Source organism: Hipposideros armiger, unplaced genomic scaffold (genome assembly GCF_001890085.2).
Source record: "Hipposideros armiger isolate ML-2016 unplaced genomic scaffold, ASM189008v1 scaffold_25, whole genome shotgun sequence".
In the NCBI taxonomy this organism is placed as follows: domain Eukaryota; kingdom Metazoa; phylum Chordata; class Mammalia; order Chiroptera; family Hipposideridae; genus Hipposideros; species Hipposideros armiger.
The window spans coordinates 1,645,332-1,658,078 of NW_017731375.1; the positions used below are offsets into that span (position 1 = coordinate 1,645,332).

A 12,747-nucleotide genomic window follows, 5' to 3' on the forward strand; every position below is an offset into this window, starting at 1 on the left:
TGCAGTTTGTAAGATAAATATGTCCAAGCGCAGAAAACAGGGCACAGGAAGTGGGGGTGATGCAAGTGTAGACAACTGGCTGCAGTATGAGTCGTAACAGGAAAATATTGGGTTGTCGGAAAAGTCACGACACACTTTTGCAACGAAAAACAGAAAAATACGTCATGACTTTTCCGACAACCCAATAGCTCTCTGTTGGATGTGCCTAAAATTTACCCAATGCATCATTCATGCACATATTTATGCACATACACACACACACACACACGCATGTGTGTGCACACACACACACACACAGGTACACTCATATACAAAACACACATGCACACATCGAGTGGGCTGTCAGTGGTTAGCAAGTCAACCCCCTTAAGTAGTTGGATAATCTGAGAAGTTAATAGTGAACGGTGTTACAGCTCACAGGATTAGTTAATTAGACAAAGGCTTGCAGGCAAGATCTCTGTCGTCTGTTCTGCTAAAGTGATGGAACCCACTTAGGCAACTGATGAAAAAAGCAGTGTGAACACTCTTTCAGGGAGGCAGTGTGGAACGTGAGAGAATAAAGCCTCAGCGTAGCCGTGACAAGCGGGCAGAGCATCGCCGTCCGATGATTGCCATTTGTCAGTGCTCGAAAAGGCGGAGGCTTGGGGAAAACATTTATAATTTTGGTTACCGTCTTTCCTACTGCTTCAAGGCAATTTTAATTACTTTGTAAAATCAGTCTCTAAACTTGCATTTCCCCCTGTGAATTGTTGACCTTCGCTTTCAAGGACGCCTATGCAGAGTGCTTGTCCATAGCAGGTAATGAATGCATTTTATTAGACAAAGATGAATGTTTAACCATAATAAGATGGAAGACCAACATCTTATTATTTTAGAATTGTCTTAAGAAGAAAATATGTTGACAAATTCTGCTTCTTATATTGTATTTGGACTCTCATGATCTTTTCAACAAAGTATCTCTCTTTTGTTCGCACCAAAAGTCACAAATATAATGACCTATATTGGCCAAGCAGGGGTTTCAAATAAGCGAAGCAGATTGATTGTAAAATCAAAAGGAGTAGCAAAATAATAATAATAATAATAATAATAATAATAATAAAAAAGTAGAGCTTGTGTGCCCAGCCTAAAATTATGAGTGATGTCCTAGATAGACATTTGTTTTTGTGATGGAATTCTAGTCCAGGTTTGCTGGATTGCCTGATTAAAACTTATTTTTATATATAAATTTAAATATTTTACATATATGAGGCTTTATACTTTGGTATAACCGTCGAATCTTGTGCATTTTCAAGAAGTAAGAGAGATATCCAATAGTACCCTTTAGTCACCCTGTACCAATGACATCTTGCAAAGCTGTGGTCCAGTATCATAACCAGGATATTGACATTGATAATGACCCAAATACAGGACAATTCCCTCACCACAGGATTCCTCGTGACATCCATTTATGGCCATTCTCACTCCCCTCACACCTTCACATCCTCCTTAACCCTGGAAACCATTGACCTGGTCTCATTTCCATACCATTGTCATTTTAAAGGAAGTCATGTAAGTGGAGTGTACAGCATGTAACTGTTGGGATTGGCTGTTTTCACTCTGCATGATTATCTGGATATCATCCTGATTTTGGTGTATATCAATGGCTCATTCCTTTTTATTGAACAGCAGTGTTTCATGTCATGGGTGTACCAGAGTTTGTTTAACCAGTTACCCATCAAAGGACACTTGGGTTGTTTCCAATCCGGGGCTATTATAAATAAACATTTTGCTACAAACATCTGTGTGCAGATTTGTGTTTGAATGTAAGTCTTAGTTCTCTGGGATAAATGCCCAGGAGGGCAATCACTGAGTTGTGAGGCGTTTCCACATTTAGTTTTGTTGGGTTTTTTTTGTTTTTGTTTTTTTTAATAACTGCCAAATTGTTTTCCAAAGTGGTTGTGCCATTTTACATCTGGCCAGCAATGTATGAGTGATCCTGTGTTTTCACATCTTTGCCATTACTTAGTGTTGTTGTTATAATTATTATTATCATTATCATCATCATTATTACTTAGCAATTCTGACGAGTTGGTAGTAATATCTCATTGTGGTTTTAATTTGCATTTGTCTAATGGCTAATGGTGTTGAACATCTTTTTATGTGTTTATTTATCATTTGTATGTCCTATTTAGTGAAATGTCACTTTGTGTCTTTTGCCTATTTTTAAGTTGTACTTGGTTGTTTTTGAAAGTTGAGTTTTGAAAAAAATATTTATATATTCTTGATAGCCATCCTTTATCAAATATGTGGTTTGCAAATAGTTTCTCTCAGTCTGTATATTATTTTTTTATCTTGTTTATAAGATCTTTTGCAGAGTAAAAGTTTTTATTTTGGATGAAGTTCAACTTCTCATTGTTTTACTGTTAGTTCCAAGATTTCCCCTTTCATTGTTTCCTTTCTGTTTTAGAGAATGATTTTGAACCATTCTTTTAGAATATGTCTGCACTGACTATAAATTTTCTTACTTTTTCTTCATCTGAGGATTTCTTGTTTTCTCTTTCATTCTAGGAGGATATTTTCACCAAATATAGGGTTCTGGGTTGAAAGTACTTTTCTTTCAATACTTGAAAAATATTTTTCCATTTCCTTCTGGCCTCCATGGTTCCTGATGAGAATCTTTCATTCAAATTGTTTTCTTCTACATGGCGTCATTTATCTCACTGCTTTGCAGACCTTTCAGAAGTTTGACATTGATATGTCTTAATATGGACGCATTTGGGTTTATCCTGTTTGGGATTTACTCACCTCTTTCAATGTGTTGCTTTATGTCTTTTGCAAGTTTGGATGTATTTAGCACTTTCTCATCCCCTGTCTTCCTACATTCCTTCTGGGACTCTGATGACATAAACATTAGGTCTTTCGTTATCATTCTGTATGTCCCTAACATGCTGTTCAATTTTTTTTTCTTTAGATAATTTATTTTTTGTTATTTAGGTTATGTAGGTTTTTAGTGCTAAAGTTTTCATTGAAGTCTTTATATCTTCTGCTCATTTTTGATGAGACTTATTTTTATTTGATGAGACTTTCTACTTGTTCATTTGTTTTGGTTGCATCCATGATTTCCCACTGACGCATTTTTATGGCTATTTTTAAAAATCTATTTCAAATAACACTAAAATCTTTGTTATCTCAGTGTTTGTATCTATTGATTGCCTCTTTTCATTCAGTTTGAGGTGAGGTCTTCCTAGTTGTTTGTAGGACAGGTAACTTTTTTAAATTGAAAACTAGACATTTTGAGTATTATAAGATTCCGGATCTTACTTAAAGCTTCTAGTCTAGCTGGTTTCCTCTGACACTGCCCTGTCAAGAGAAGAGAGGTCCCATCTCATGATTGGTAGGTTGGAAAAGAAGTCCAGGGTCCCCACTCATTCTGTGTTAACACCAAAGTGTAGGGAGCTCCCTGTTAGGAGTTTGGGGATGGGCTGGGATTTGTGGCTCCTCAGTAGATCTCCACTCACACCTCCCTGGGTGGTGCAGAGAGCAAGACCTCATTATTCCTTCACACGTGTCATCTCCTGACACCAACAACTGCTAACAAGGCGCAGAAGGACTGTAACCACTGGGAGATAGTGAAAGTGCTGACTCTCTGCTAAGCCTCCTCCAACATCACCCCTGCAGAGAACGAGAGGACCACTTTCTTACCACCAGTGGGGTGAAAGGCCAGGCTCCCTATGAGTAGGGAGTGGTCCCATTAACTCCTGAAAGGGATGAAAGTCCTGGCTTTCTTCTTAGCCTTCTCTGAAACCACTGCGTTTGGGGCGGGAGGCCCTTGTTGCTTCCTCAGCAGCATGAAAGTCTAGGCTCCCCACTAGGCTTTTACTGATGGAGACAGGGGTGAGGCTCTAGTCTTTTCCATGTGTAATAGTTTGCATAGAATGATGCGGTTACTCTCAAAAGTGTTCTCTCTTGTTTGGCTGCTCCTTTCATTATTCTTTGGCTAGAAGGAGCCAACTTTTGTTGGAGCTTTTGTTGTCTGTGCCTATTGATGTTTCTGGGTTGCCAGTATCTTTATCTCCAAGTCTGGGATATATAGGGCAAAAAAAACCCCAACAATCTCAGGAACTCACCACACAGTATTGTTCCTTGGGCCCTGAGGGCCATAGTTCATTGGCCTCTTCTTTCTACCTTTCCGAACATTTTAATGTTTGTTTTATATATGATGCCCAAGGTTTTCAAGCTGAACTTATAGGGAGGAATAGGTGAAAGCATGTTTATTCCATATTTCTGGGAGCAGAAATTTCTAAACTGCTCAATTTTTAATGATAAGCTAGAGACCCAGATTGTAATATAAAATTTCCTTGTTTGTCTTTTTTTTTTAATATAGAAAACAATTAAATAACAGGCAGGCTGAATGCAAACTGTCTATAGGCTAACAGTCTATGTACTCTGCTCAGTTTCCTAGGAAATTAGCTTTCCCTAAGATTTGTCATTTTCACCTCATTACATAAAAATTTCTATCATTTGTGTGAAGATGACATTGCTGACAAACTTAAACTCTCAAGGGCATAGCCCAGAAAGAGGAGTTTAGCAGGAAAAGATCACTGGGCAACCAAATTAGACATCAAAACGTCCAAACACAAAATTTCTTGTACTTTATAAATAGATAATAAGCCTTCAGGCTTTAAAAATAAGCCTTTAAATCAGAGCATGATTTTAAAAAGTAAAATAAAATCACATATTCACACACATCGAAAGTCAGCCTGCTTTCCAAAGCATGATGCAAATTAGAGGAGATAGGATTTCATGAGTCAGGAACACTGAAAAAACTTAAGAGTGAAGCAAGAGAGAGCAAAATGATCAAATCCACTAGAAACACTCGATTCCCTAAAAAGCTGCTTGTGACTCCTCAGTGTTGCTACACAGTCTTGTATACCCCTAGGAAGTGCTGAGGGTCTTCCTTTGTCAGTGAATGGTCTAAGCACTGAGTTTAATAATTAGAACTTTGATTTTTCAGGGATTTATACTATTATCATCTCCACCTTCTGTCTAATGTAAGTCTGTAACTACTAAGCTAAGGGGAAAAAAAAAGTTTAATCCTTCAGAGAAGGAAAAAAATAAAAATTACTTATTATGGAGTCACTACCATGTGTTAGATAGCATATTGGGAGCTTTATCACGATATCTGTTTCAATTAAAAAAAAACGAAAAAAGAAAGAAAAACTATGAAGTAGATACTATTATTTTCCATTTTCACTGATTGGGAAGCTGAGACTGAAAGGCCAGGAGTAATTTTACAAGGGTTCTGGCTAGGTGCAACTATCGGAATATTGGCATCCAATCAAGGCTTCAATAGCCATGCTCTAACCAGCCTGGAACATGGACTCTAAAATGTTGAGATGACATGTGGGAAATGAAGGGAGAGGGTTTCCAGCATTCAGAAATTGCATTAATGTTATGGCAGTTGAATCCATTCTGCACAGCAAAAACTTATATGACAACATTGACTGTTGGCTTCCTCCAAGCAGGCCCTGGGGTCTTGACCGGTGATTCTCAAAGGGACTTCTCAACGTCCTGAGTCAGGAACTGCAGCCTCTAGGAAACTAAGCGTTAGCTGTTTTCTTAGTGACTGTGGCAGCAGCACGACTGTGCTTGGTGTTCATAGCACGTGTACCCTTTTCATTGCCAATTGCCAAACAATTGTCTATTACAGGCAGTATTTGATAAAGTGGACAAATAATATAAATTAGGAGGGTTGCTGAGATCCAGAAGCACCTCTTGGTGTGAAAAGACGAGAGAGGGATAACTTGGCTTCTGCAGGCTCCGGGCAGCTGCCATCCACACCATGTGAAGATAGGCTAGCCCTTGGGTAGACATAGGCGTCCCACTGCAGGGTGGTAAATAACCAGAGAAGAGCAGAGGGGCCCGGAGCTGCAGATCTGGTCCCCAAGTATTTCCCGACACACTGAGGACTCAGAGAACAACAGTAGATTGGAGAAAAATGATTATCCTGGCTCTCAGTTATATTTTCCATTTTAATTAAAATCCTTATTTGCCCATTCTGTCCAGGCCTTGGCCCCGTGGTCCATGCTATTTTGCATGGCCAGTGAAATCAATCGGAGCCCATCATTTGGCACTCGGAGACGTCGAAGCATTTTTGTTGTATTTGCTAGGCAGAAGGCTTGTGTTTTCTGAGTGATATCTGGCACATGCTTCCAGGCCCAGGGTGTCAAGTGACAGACTGTGGGGCTCCGTGGTTGCCAGTTCGTATGTTAGAGAGGTTCCTTTCTATCAGCTTTCCTGTTGCATTCAGTGTTCTTACCGTTTTCCTTTTTTGCGATGGATACCTCATCAATAGAGGGGACATTATGGGCGGGCTTAGGTTGGCAATCCCAGTTAGATCTCTTGTCAGCAAGATCTCCTGTTGATAGATGACTAGGGAAAAGCAGTGACCAGGTGTGTCCAAAGCACAGATCTGCAAAGGGAAAAAAACCAACTAGGAGTTTGCTGAAGGATTCTTAAAGAAATTGGAGTTAGTGCGTTTGCATGTCAAGAATGCCTTATAGTATTATTCTCCAGACTCAGACAGGCAATTTTATGTTAGTCGAATTCACTTGGTACCATTGCAAAGCATCAGCAGCATAAATTTGTGCCTCATACACATTTATTTTTATTTATTTTTTATATTTGTTTTTCCCAATTCTGCTATAGCAAAAAGAGGATATAATTAAATAAGGATAAAATCAGTTTTGCTTTGAACGGCTTCATAGTAAGATCTTGCATTAGAGTGACAGATATCATGTCATCTGTGCGCATATAGAAAATCAAAAGATGAGTTATTTTGCTATTACGTTTTCCCCCAAATCTATTAAATTAAACAGCAAGAAAATTAATTTACTGCATCGAGCCCTTCTACGTCGGCTGATTGTTTAAGTGTACATTAAGCATTTGCAAAACAGATAATGCGGCGCTGACCAATTTTGCCTTTTTATGTTTTTATCTGAGTCAAACGTGAGTCAGAACAGAAGGCAGCGTTTCTTTTAATCACCGTCTTGTTTGTTTCCTTCGATGTTTCTAGGTGGTCAAGTGACAAGAGCCAAAACTCAAGCCTGACTTTTCTGAAATCATCAGTGTCCCGCCTGACCTGGAATAATGGATGTAAAGGACCGGCGACACCGCTCCCTCACCAGGGGGCGGTGTGGCAAAGAGTGCCGCTACACCAGCTCGTCCCTGGACAGTGAAGACTGCCGCGTGCCCACGCAGAAGTCCTACAGCTCCAGCGAGACGCTGAAGGCCTATGACCACGACAGCAGGATGCACTATGGAAACCGAGTCACAGAGCTTGTTCACCGGGAGTCAGATGAGTTTCCAAGACAAGGTATGTGGAGCAGCCCTCCCTGCCGCTGCCTTATGTTCTTGACTTGCATTGCTGTTGGTGGTTGATGACTGAGGTTGGAGAAAACTGGGTGCACAACAGAGCGCCATCCAGTGTTCCATTAGAGCGCCATCTAGTGTTCGATTACAGTTTAATTGGAGACCACAGTCCTTATATGCACCCATGTCAAACTCCTGTGGGTATTACAGAAGGGCTTCTTTAGTCCTGGACATGATATTCTTTGACTGTTTGGTGGTTGCTTTTGGAGGCCCACCATGGTGGGTTTCGACACATGCAGCATAGGGGAGACCTTTGGCTCTCTAAGGGGTATTCCTCTTGAATTATAGTTATTTTATTTCTTTGGGGAGGAAAGTTTGTTTTCTCCCAAATACTAACAGTTGGCATTCTCCTCATGTCCAGTATCCATTTGGAATTGCATTATCACCTTTTAGGGGTTGCTGTCCACGTGTGGACATGTAGACGAAAGCAGGACTGTGCTGAGAAGTGGTATAGCTCATCGACTTACTAGGTCCACGTCTTGCATTCTGTGTACCAGCCTTGCTGTGTGCGAAAAATTTTGCTTTAGCAAAATTAGAAGTGAATGCACAAAAAAATACAGTGGACGAACTGGGAAAGGTTACTCTGCCAGCGTCAAGGGTCAAGACCCTGTCTGCCAGGTTGTTACATCACTGATTCTTTATTTCTTGTTCCAGTAAATGTTGCAACTAATTTAATTCCTAATGAGATACCTTAGCTTGTGTCTTAGTCCTTTCAGGCTGCTATAACAGGATATCGTAAACTGGTGGATTATAAACAACAGAAATTCATTTCCTACATTTTAGAAGCTGGGAATTCCACGATGAGGGTTCTGATTTGGTGTCTGGTGAGAGCCCTCTTTCTGGTTCATAGACAGATTCCTTTCCAGAGTGTCCTCACATAGCTGAAGAGGGTGGGGAGCGGGCTGAGGCCTCTTTAAAAAGACACTAAACTCAATTATGAAAACTCCACCCTGATGACGTACTCACGCCAAAGACCTGGCCTCCAAATACCATTGGGGATCAGGTTTCTAAGGAGGGTCACACACATTCAGTGGCGAGCAGCTTGGAATTCCATTCCTGGATTCTGAGATTCTTTAAGTTACTTTAGGTATTATTATTATTTTAATTTTCTTAGAAAACACACTCTATATATATGTAAAATCTATAATCCAGCGGCTGTTATAAAAACATTTTTATGTGCTCTCAATGTAGCTTGGCTCCAGCTTTTACATTTAACACAATATTATAAAAAAATCAGCTGAGAAACAGTTAAAATTATGTTTCTATTGCAGTTGTGGACCCTTGCAAGATGCAATTTTTATTTAATCTTCACTCTTATTTTCAGAGTTACGTTCATGTAAATGAAACACGTTTCAAACAGGGGGAGGGTTGCTTGCAAATTGCTCTGTATCAAATGCCTTTGATCTGTGACTGACTTCAACGAGTGTTTTACCACCTGACCCCAAAGTGCGTGTAGTGGGAATTGGGGGGGGGGAAATATATATATATATATATATATATATATATATATATATATATATATATATATACACACACACACACATATATACATATATATGAAGAATCACTGCTTAATTAATTAAGGGAGTGCTTAAGTTTCCAGTATGAAAAACGCTGACATCTTTTTGTTATTTCTAAGAACATCCCTCATACAAGAACTCCAGTATTTTGAAAGGTGATGCACGTTCAACATGGTTGAAAGCCTTTCATTTTCTGCTGTATTTTTGGTTTCATTTACAGTTGTTGCTGCATGCATTTTGTGTCTTGTGATTCTGCGCCAAAACGTAGCCTCTTCTCCCTAAGTCTCATTAAAGGTGCATCCTGGCGTCTGGGTCCTTGTTCACTGAACTGGAGATCCCAGATTATTGTTGAATTGTGGATTGGCCTGTCACCTTTCCCCTCATTAATATTTACATAAAATGGAACCACATGCTTGGGATTTTATTTTCAAACATACCTTTCTTGTTCCTGTTCAATCTTGTTCCCCTCCATTGATAATAATGGAAGTTGCTTGGCCATATCAAACTCATAGCTTTGCAATTAACAATTCGCACATGCCGCATGTTGTTATTGAGCCCATATTTGTTTGTATAATGTGTTTGCATGAATTAAAAACTGTGCAGGCCAAAAGTAAAAATGAAAAGGCACTGGCAAGTATTTGCATATGCAAGTGCAATTCCTTCCGTAGACGTCTATGAATTTATGCATGAAAATGTAGTCAGTGTCTGAGTGGATCTACTATGATGGGTTCTAAAATTGAACTCCGCAGGAAGTAAATAAGTACATATTTAAGGACAGGGGGAACAGGAGATACAATCTGGCAGCGGCACATTCAACATGAAACTCAGCTACTACAGAGAGGGTTAAAATAAATTTTACACTCGGTAATAACAGTCATTTTTTTTTAAATGTCATGCATTTCCCGTTTTATTTTCTTATTCATGAAATCAAAGCGCAGGATCATCTCAGTACTTACTAGCCTAGAGGCACCGTAGCAGGGATTGTTGTGTGATCATCTCCTGTGGTATTTTTATTTAAAACCCAAGACACTGATTATAAAACAAACACGCTTCTCACATACAAGCAAGTTTGGCAAACACAGTTGGATGACTCTCCAGATGCTCGGAGTGGAAAAGAGTTGCCAGCCAGTGAAGTGATGTGGGGCCGGGGTCAGACCTTGTCCAGTTTCCCCAGCTGGCTGGCTGCAACTATCACTTGTGAGAAGCTGCCAGGTTCCAGCAGGAGAGAGGGGCCAGGTGCTCCCCTGAGAAGCTTACAGAGGCTCCTGTCAAATTATGCCTTCTTTGTTTGCTTTCAACACAGAATCCTCCTCCGCCTTCTTTTATTGGGGGCTTCCTCTTTTAAGTCCAGACGATGCAAATTATCTATCTGGCCTCGATTATGCTGGGTCTTCCTGGTTTGAAGAGAGACAATGGCTGACCTTACAGTCTGTGGCCATTGGGGTAATTAGTAAATGAATAATCCTGCAATAAATAGCGTCCTACTGGTCGGAGAGTTAATGCACCTGACAAAAATGACCAGTGGTCTGATCTGTAATCAGACCCAATCCCAATCCTACCTGTGAAATAGATGCCACTGTGTAAGGCAGGCCGGCCAAGTTCCCAGGCAAGCTGTGTAAGCTGGTTTGAGGACCCTGATGTTAGGGTGTAGAGCAGTGTGATATACAAGGCATCCTGCTGTTTCTCAGGAGCCTAAAGTTAGACTTGAACTCTACTTCTGCACATTTGTGTGCCTGGGACTCTGATATGCATTCTGTGCTTCACCAGGATGAGTTGGTGCACGGTGTTCAGCTGTATTGAAAAGCAACACTAATAATAAAGGAACAGCCTCTCACATTTAGTATGCGCTTTCTACCCGTCAGATGCCAGTCTGAGCATTCGGCTTGTTTTAACTCAGCTAGAATCCAAAACAATGTTGTAAGGTGGGTACTATTATCATTCCCGTTTTCATGGATTAGGAAACTGAGGCATGGAGAGATGAGATAAATCATCCACGGTCACACATTTATGAAGTGGAGACAGATTTCAGATCAGGGGGTTGGATTCAAGAGCTGTGTTTTAAACCACTGCTTGATCCCCCAATACATAAATAAAGAAACAGAAACACACGCCACTAAAGCCTCAGTTAAAGGCTAGGGAGGGAGTGTGAAGTTCAAGTTATAATTTCTTTTAGGAGTCCTCACCCAGAAACCTTTCTTAATAAGATAGGAACGGCAGCCCCTCATATCTATTGAACATACAGTGAACCCTACCGCCAGCCCCATTGTTCTGTGTTCCTTCCCTCACCCATTTTCTTCCATTTCTGCTGGTCCAGGCTCCCTGGCAGTGCCCCTCCCTGCATCCCCCTCCACTACCCACCACTGTAGGAAAAAGTTTCTACTGTCCAGATGTGTGCCAGGCTGTCAGCACTGATTCTCTGCCCTCCCCTACACTCATCGCCTTTCTGCACAACCTCTCGACCTGGAACGCTAGCCATGAAAGGAGTTGCTATCTAAATGATATTGCTCAGGTAAGCAGAACTGACTGGCTCCTGAGCCAGCCAGGGCCCAGTGGGCCAGAGAGTTCAGCCAGGCTTCTCATGCCTCAAAAAGCACCCCCTTTCCAGTTAGTAGTGCAGGTCTCTCGAGAGGGGCCAAGATTGAATTCTTTCTCTGCACCTCAGGCTGGCTGCTTGGGTCAAGGTTGAAGGAAGACTTGGGGGCAGATTGGATTTTTTGAAAGTATGATTGCATCAGTCCTCTGAATCAGTTCTAGCACAGAAATCACGTTCACTAACCCTTTGATGCGCTATAAAAATACATAATCACACACTAACACACACACACACACACACACACACACACACACACACACACACATGTCCATTTTGGCTAGGTTTGGTTTTGGTGTTTCATAAACCAATGCTCACTCCTGTGATCTTTAAAATAATTTGAGTTATTTTTTGCTCTGTGTCATTTGACATGGCATACATTTAACCCGCGTCAATGACCTGAAAACTCATGTACCCCTAATGAGTTCTAGTGTTACCTGTACCGGTTCAATTAATGACATATAATAATTGTTGACATGCTTTCAAAACTTGTGAGCATTTCTGTCTGTTACCATTGCCCTGAAATAGTTATTTATTCATGGCACCCAAAGCAACAGTTAGAAAGGTTCTGTTTTGAAAATGCCAATCTTTAATTTGCTTGCAAAGGACCCCTTTTAGATTTTAGCAAAGTTCAAAAGTTTGTTTGGTCAGTATTTGGAAAGCTGAAAAGTACCTTGAGAAGATTGCTTTCGATTTATTCTTCTACCTCCAGGCAGGTCTTCTGTTCAGAACTCATCTGAGAATAGCGTGGTGCTTCTTAATCTTTGGTTGTGTTGTTGCTTTAAAAGATAAAAAAAATCTTTAGAAAAGGAGACTCTACCCTCTTTCAGTGTGATATGATTTGTCATCTTCTTGCAGGCTAACTTGAATCTATGCTGCTTTGCATATAAGAGGCATATAGGAGTGTAGTTAAGAAGGCAGGCCCAAAGTTAAATTGTGTTAGTTACGATCCTAATACTAATATGTTCTATCAGAGCAACCTTGATCACGTTCTAGAATATAGACTTTCTAAGTCTCATTTTCTCCATCTGTGAAAGTTCTCCCCAAGATAGTTATTGGGATCATTTCTAATGAATATGTATTTGTCATGTTATGGACATTGTCTTTCTTTTAATAAGTGCTGAGTAAATGCTAGTGGTTATAATGATCATTATTGTCATTTTAATCCTATTGCCAGAAAGAGTGGTGATCATCTGCTCTCCAACCTTCAGAATATTGTGTGCAACA

The 12,747-nt window shown here is 40.3% G+C and overlaps 1 protein-coding gene across 1 annotated transcript in view; it reads left to right on the forward strand.

The window, feature by feature from the left end:
* The window catches only part of LOC109379368 (teneurin-2-like), a 1,023,129-nt gene that overhangs the window by 276,503 nt on the left and 733,879 nt on the right, over nucleotides 1-12,747 (forward strand). The window contains exon 3 of the mRNA XM_019635930.1: nucleotides 7,055-7,354. Coding sequence (XP_019491475.1) covers nucleotides 7,129-7,354 — 226 coding nt within the window. The 5' untranslated portion in view covers nucleotides 7,055-7,128. The remainder of the gene's footprint in view (nucleotides 1-7,054; nucleotides 7,355-12,747) is intronic.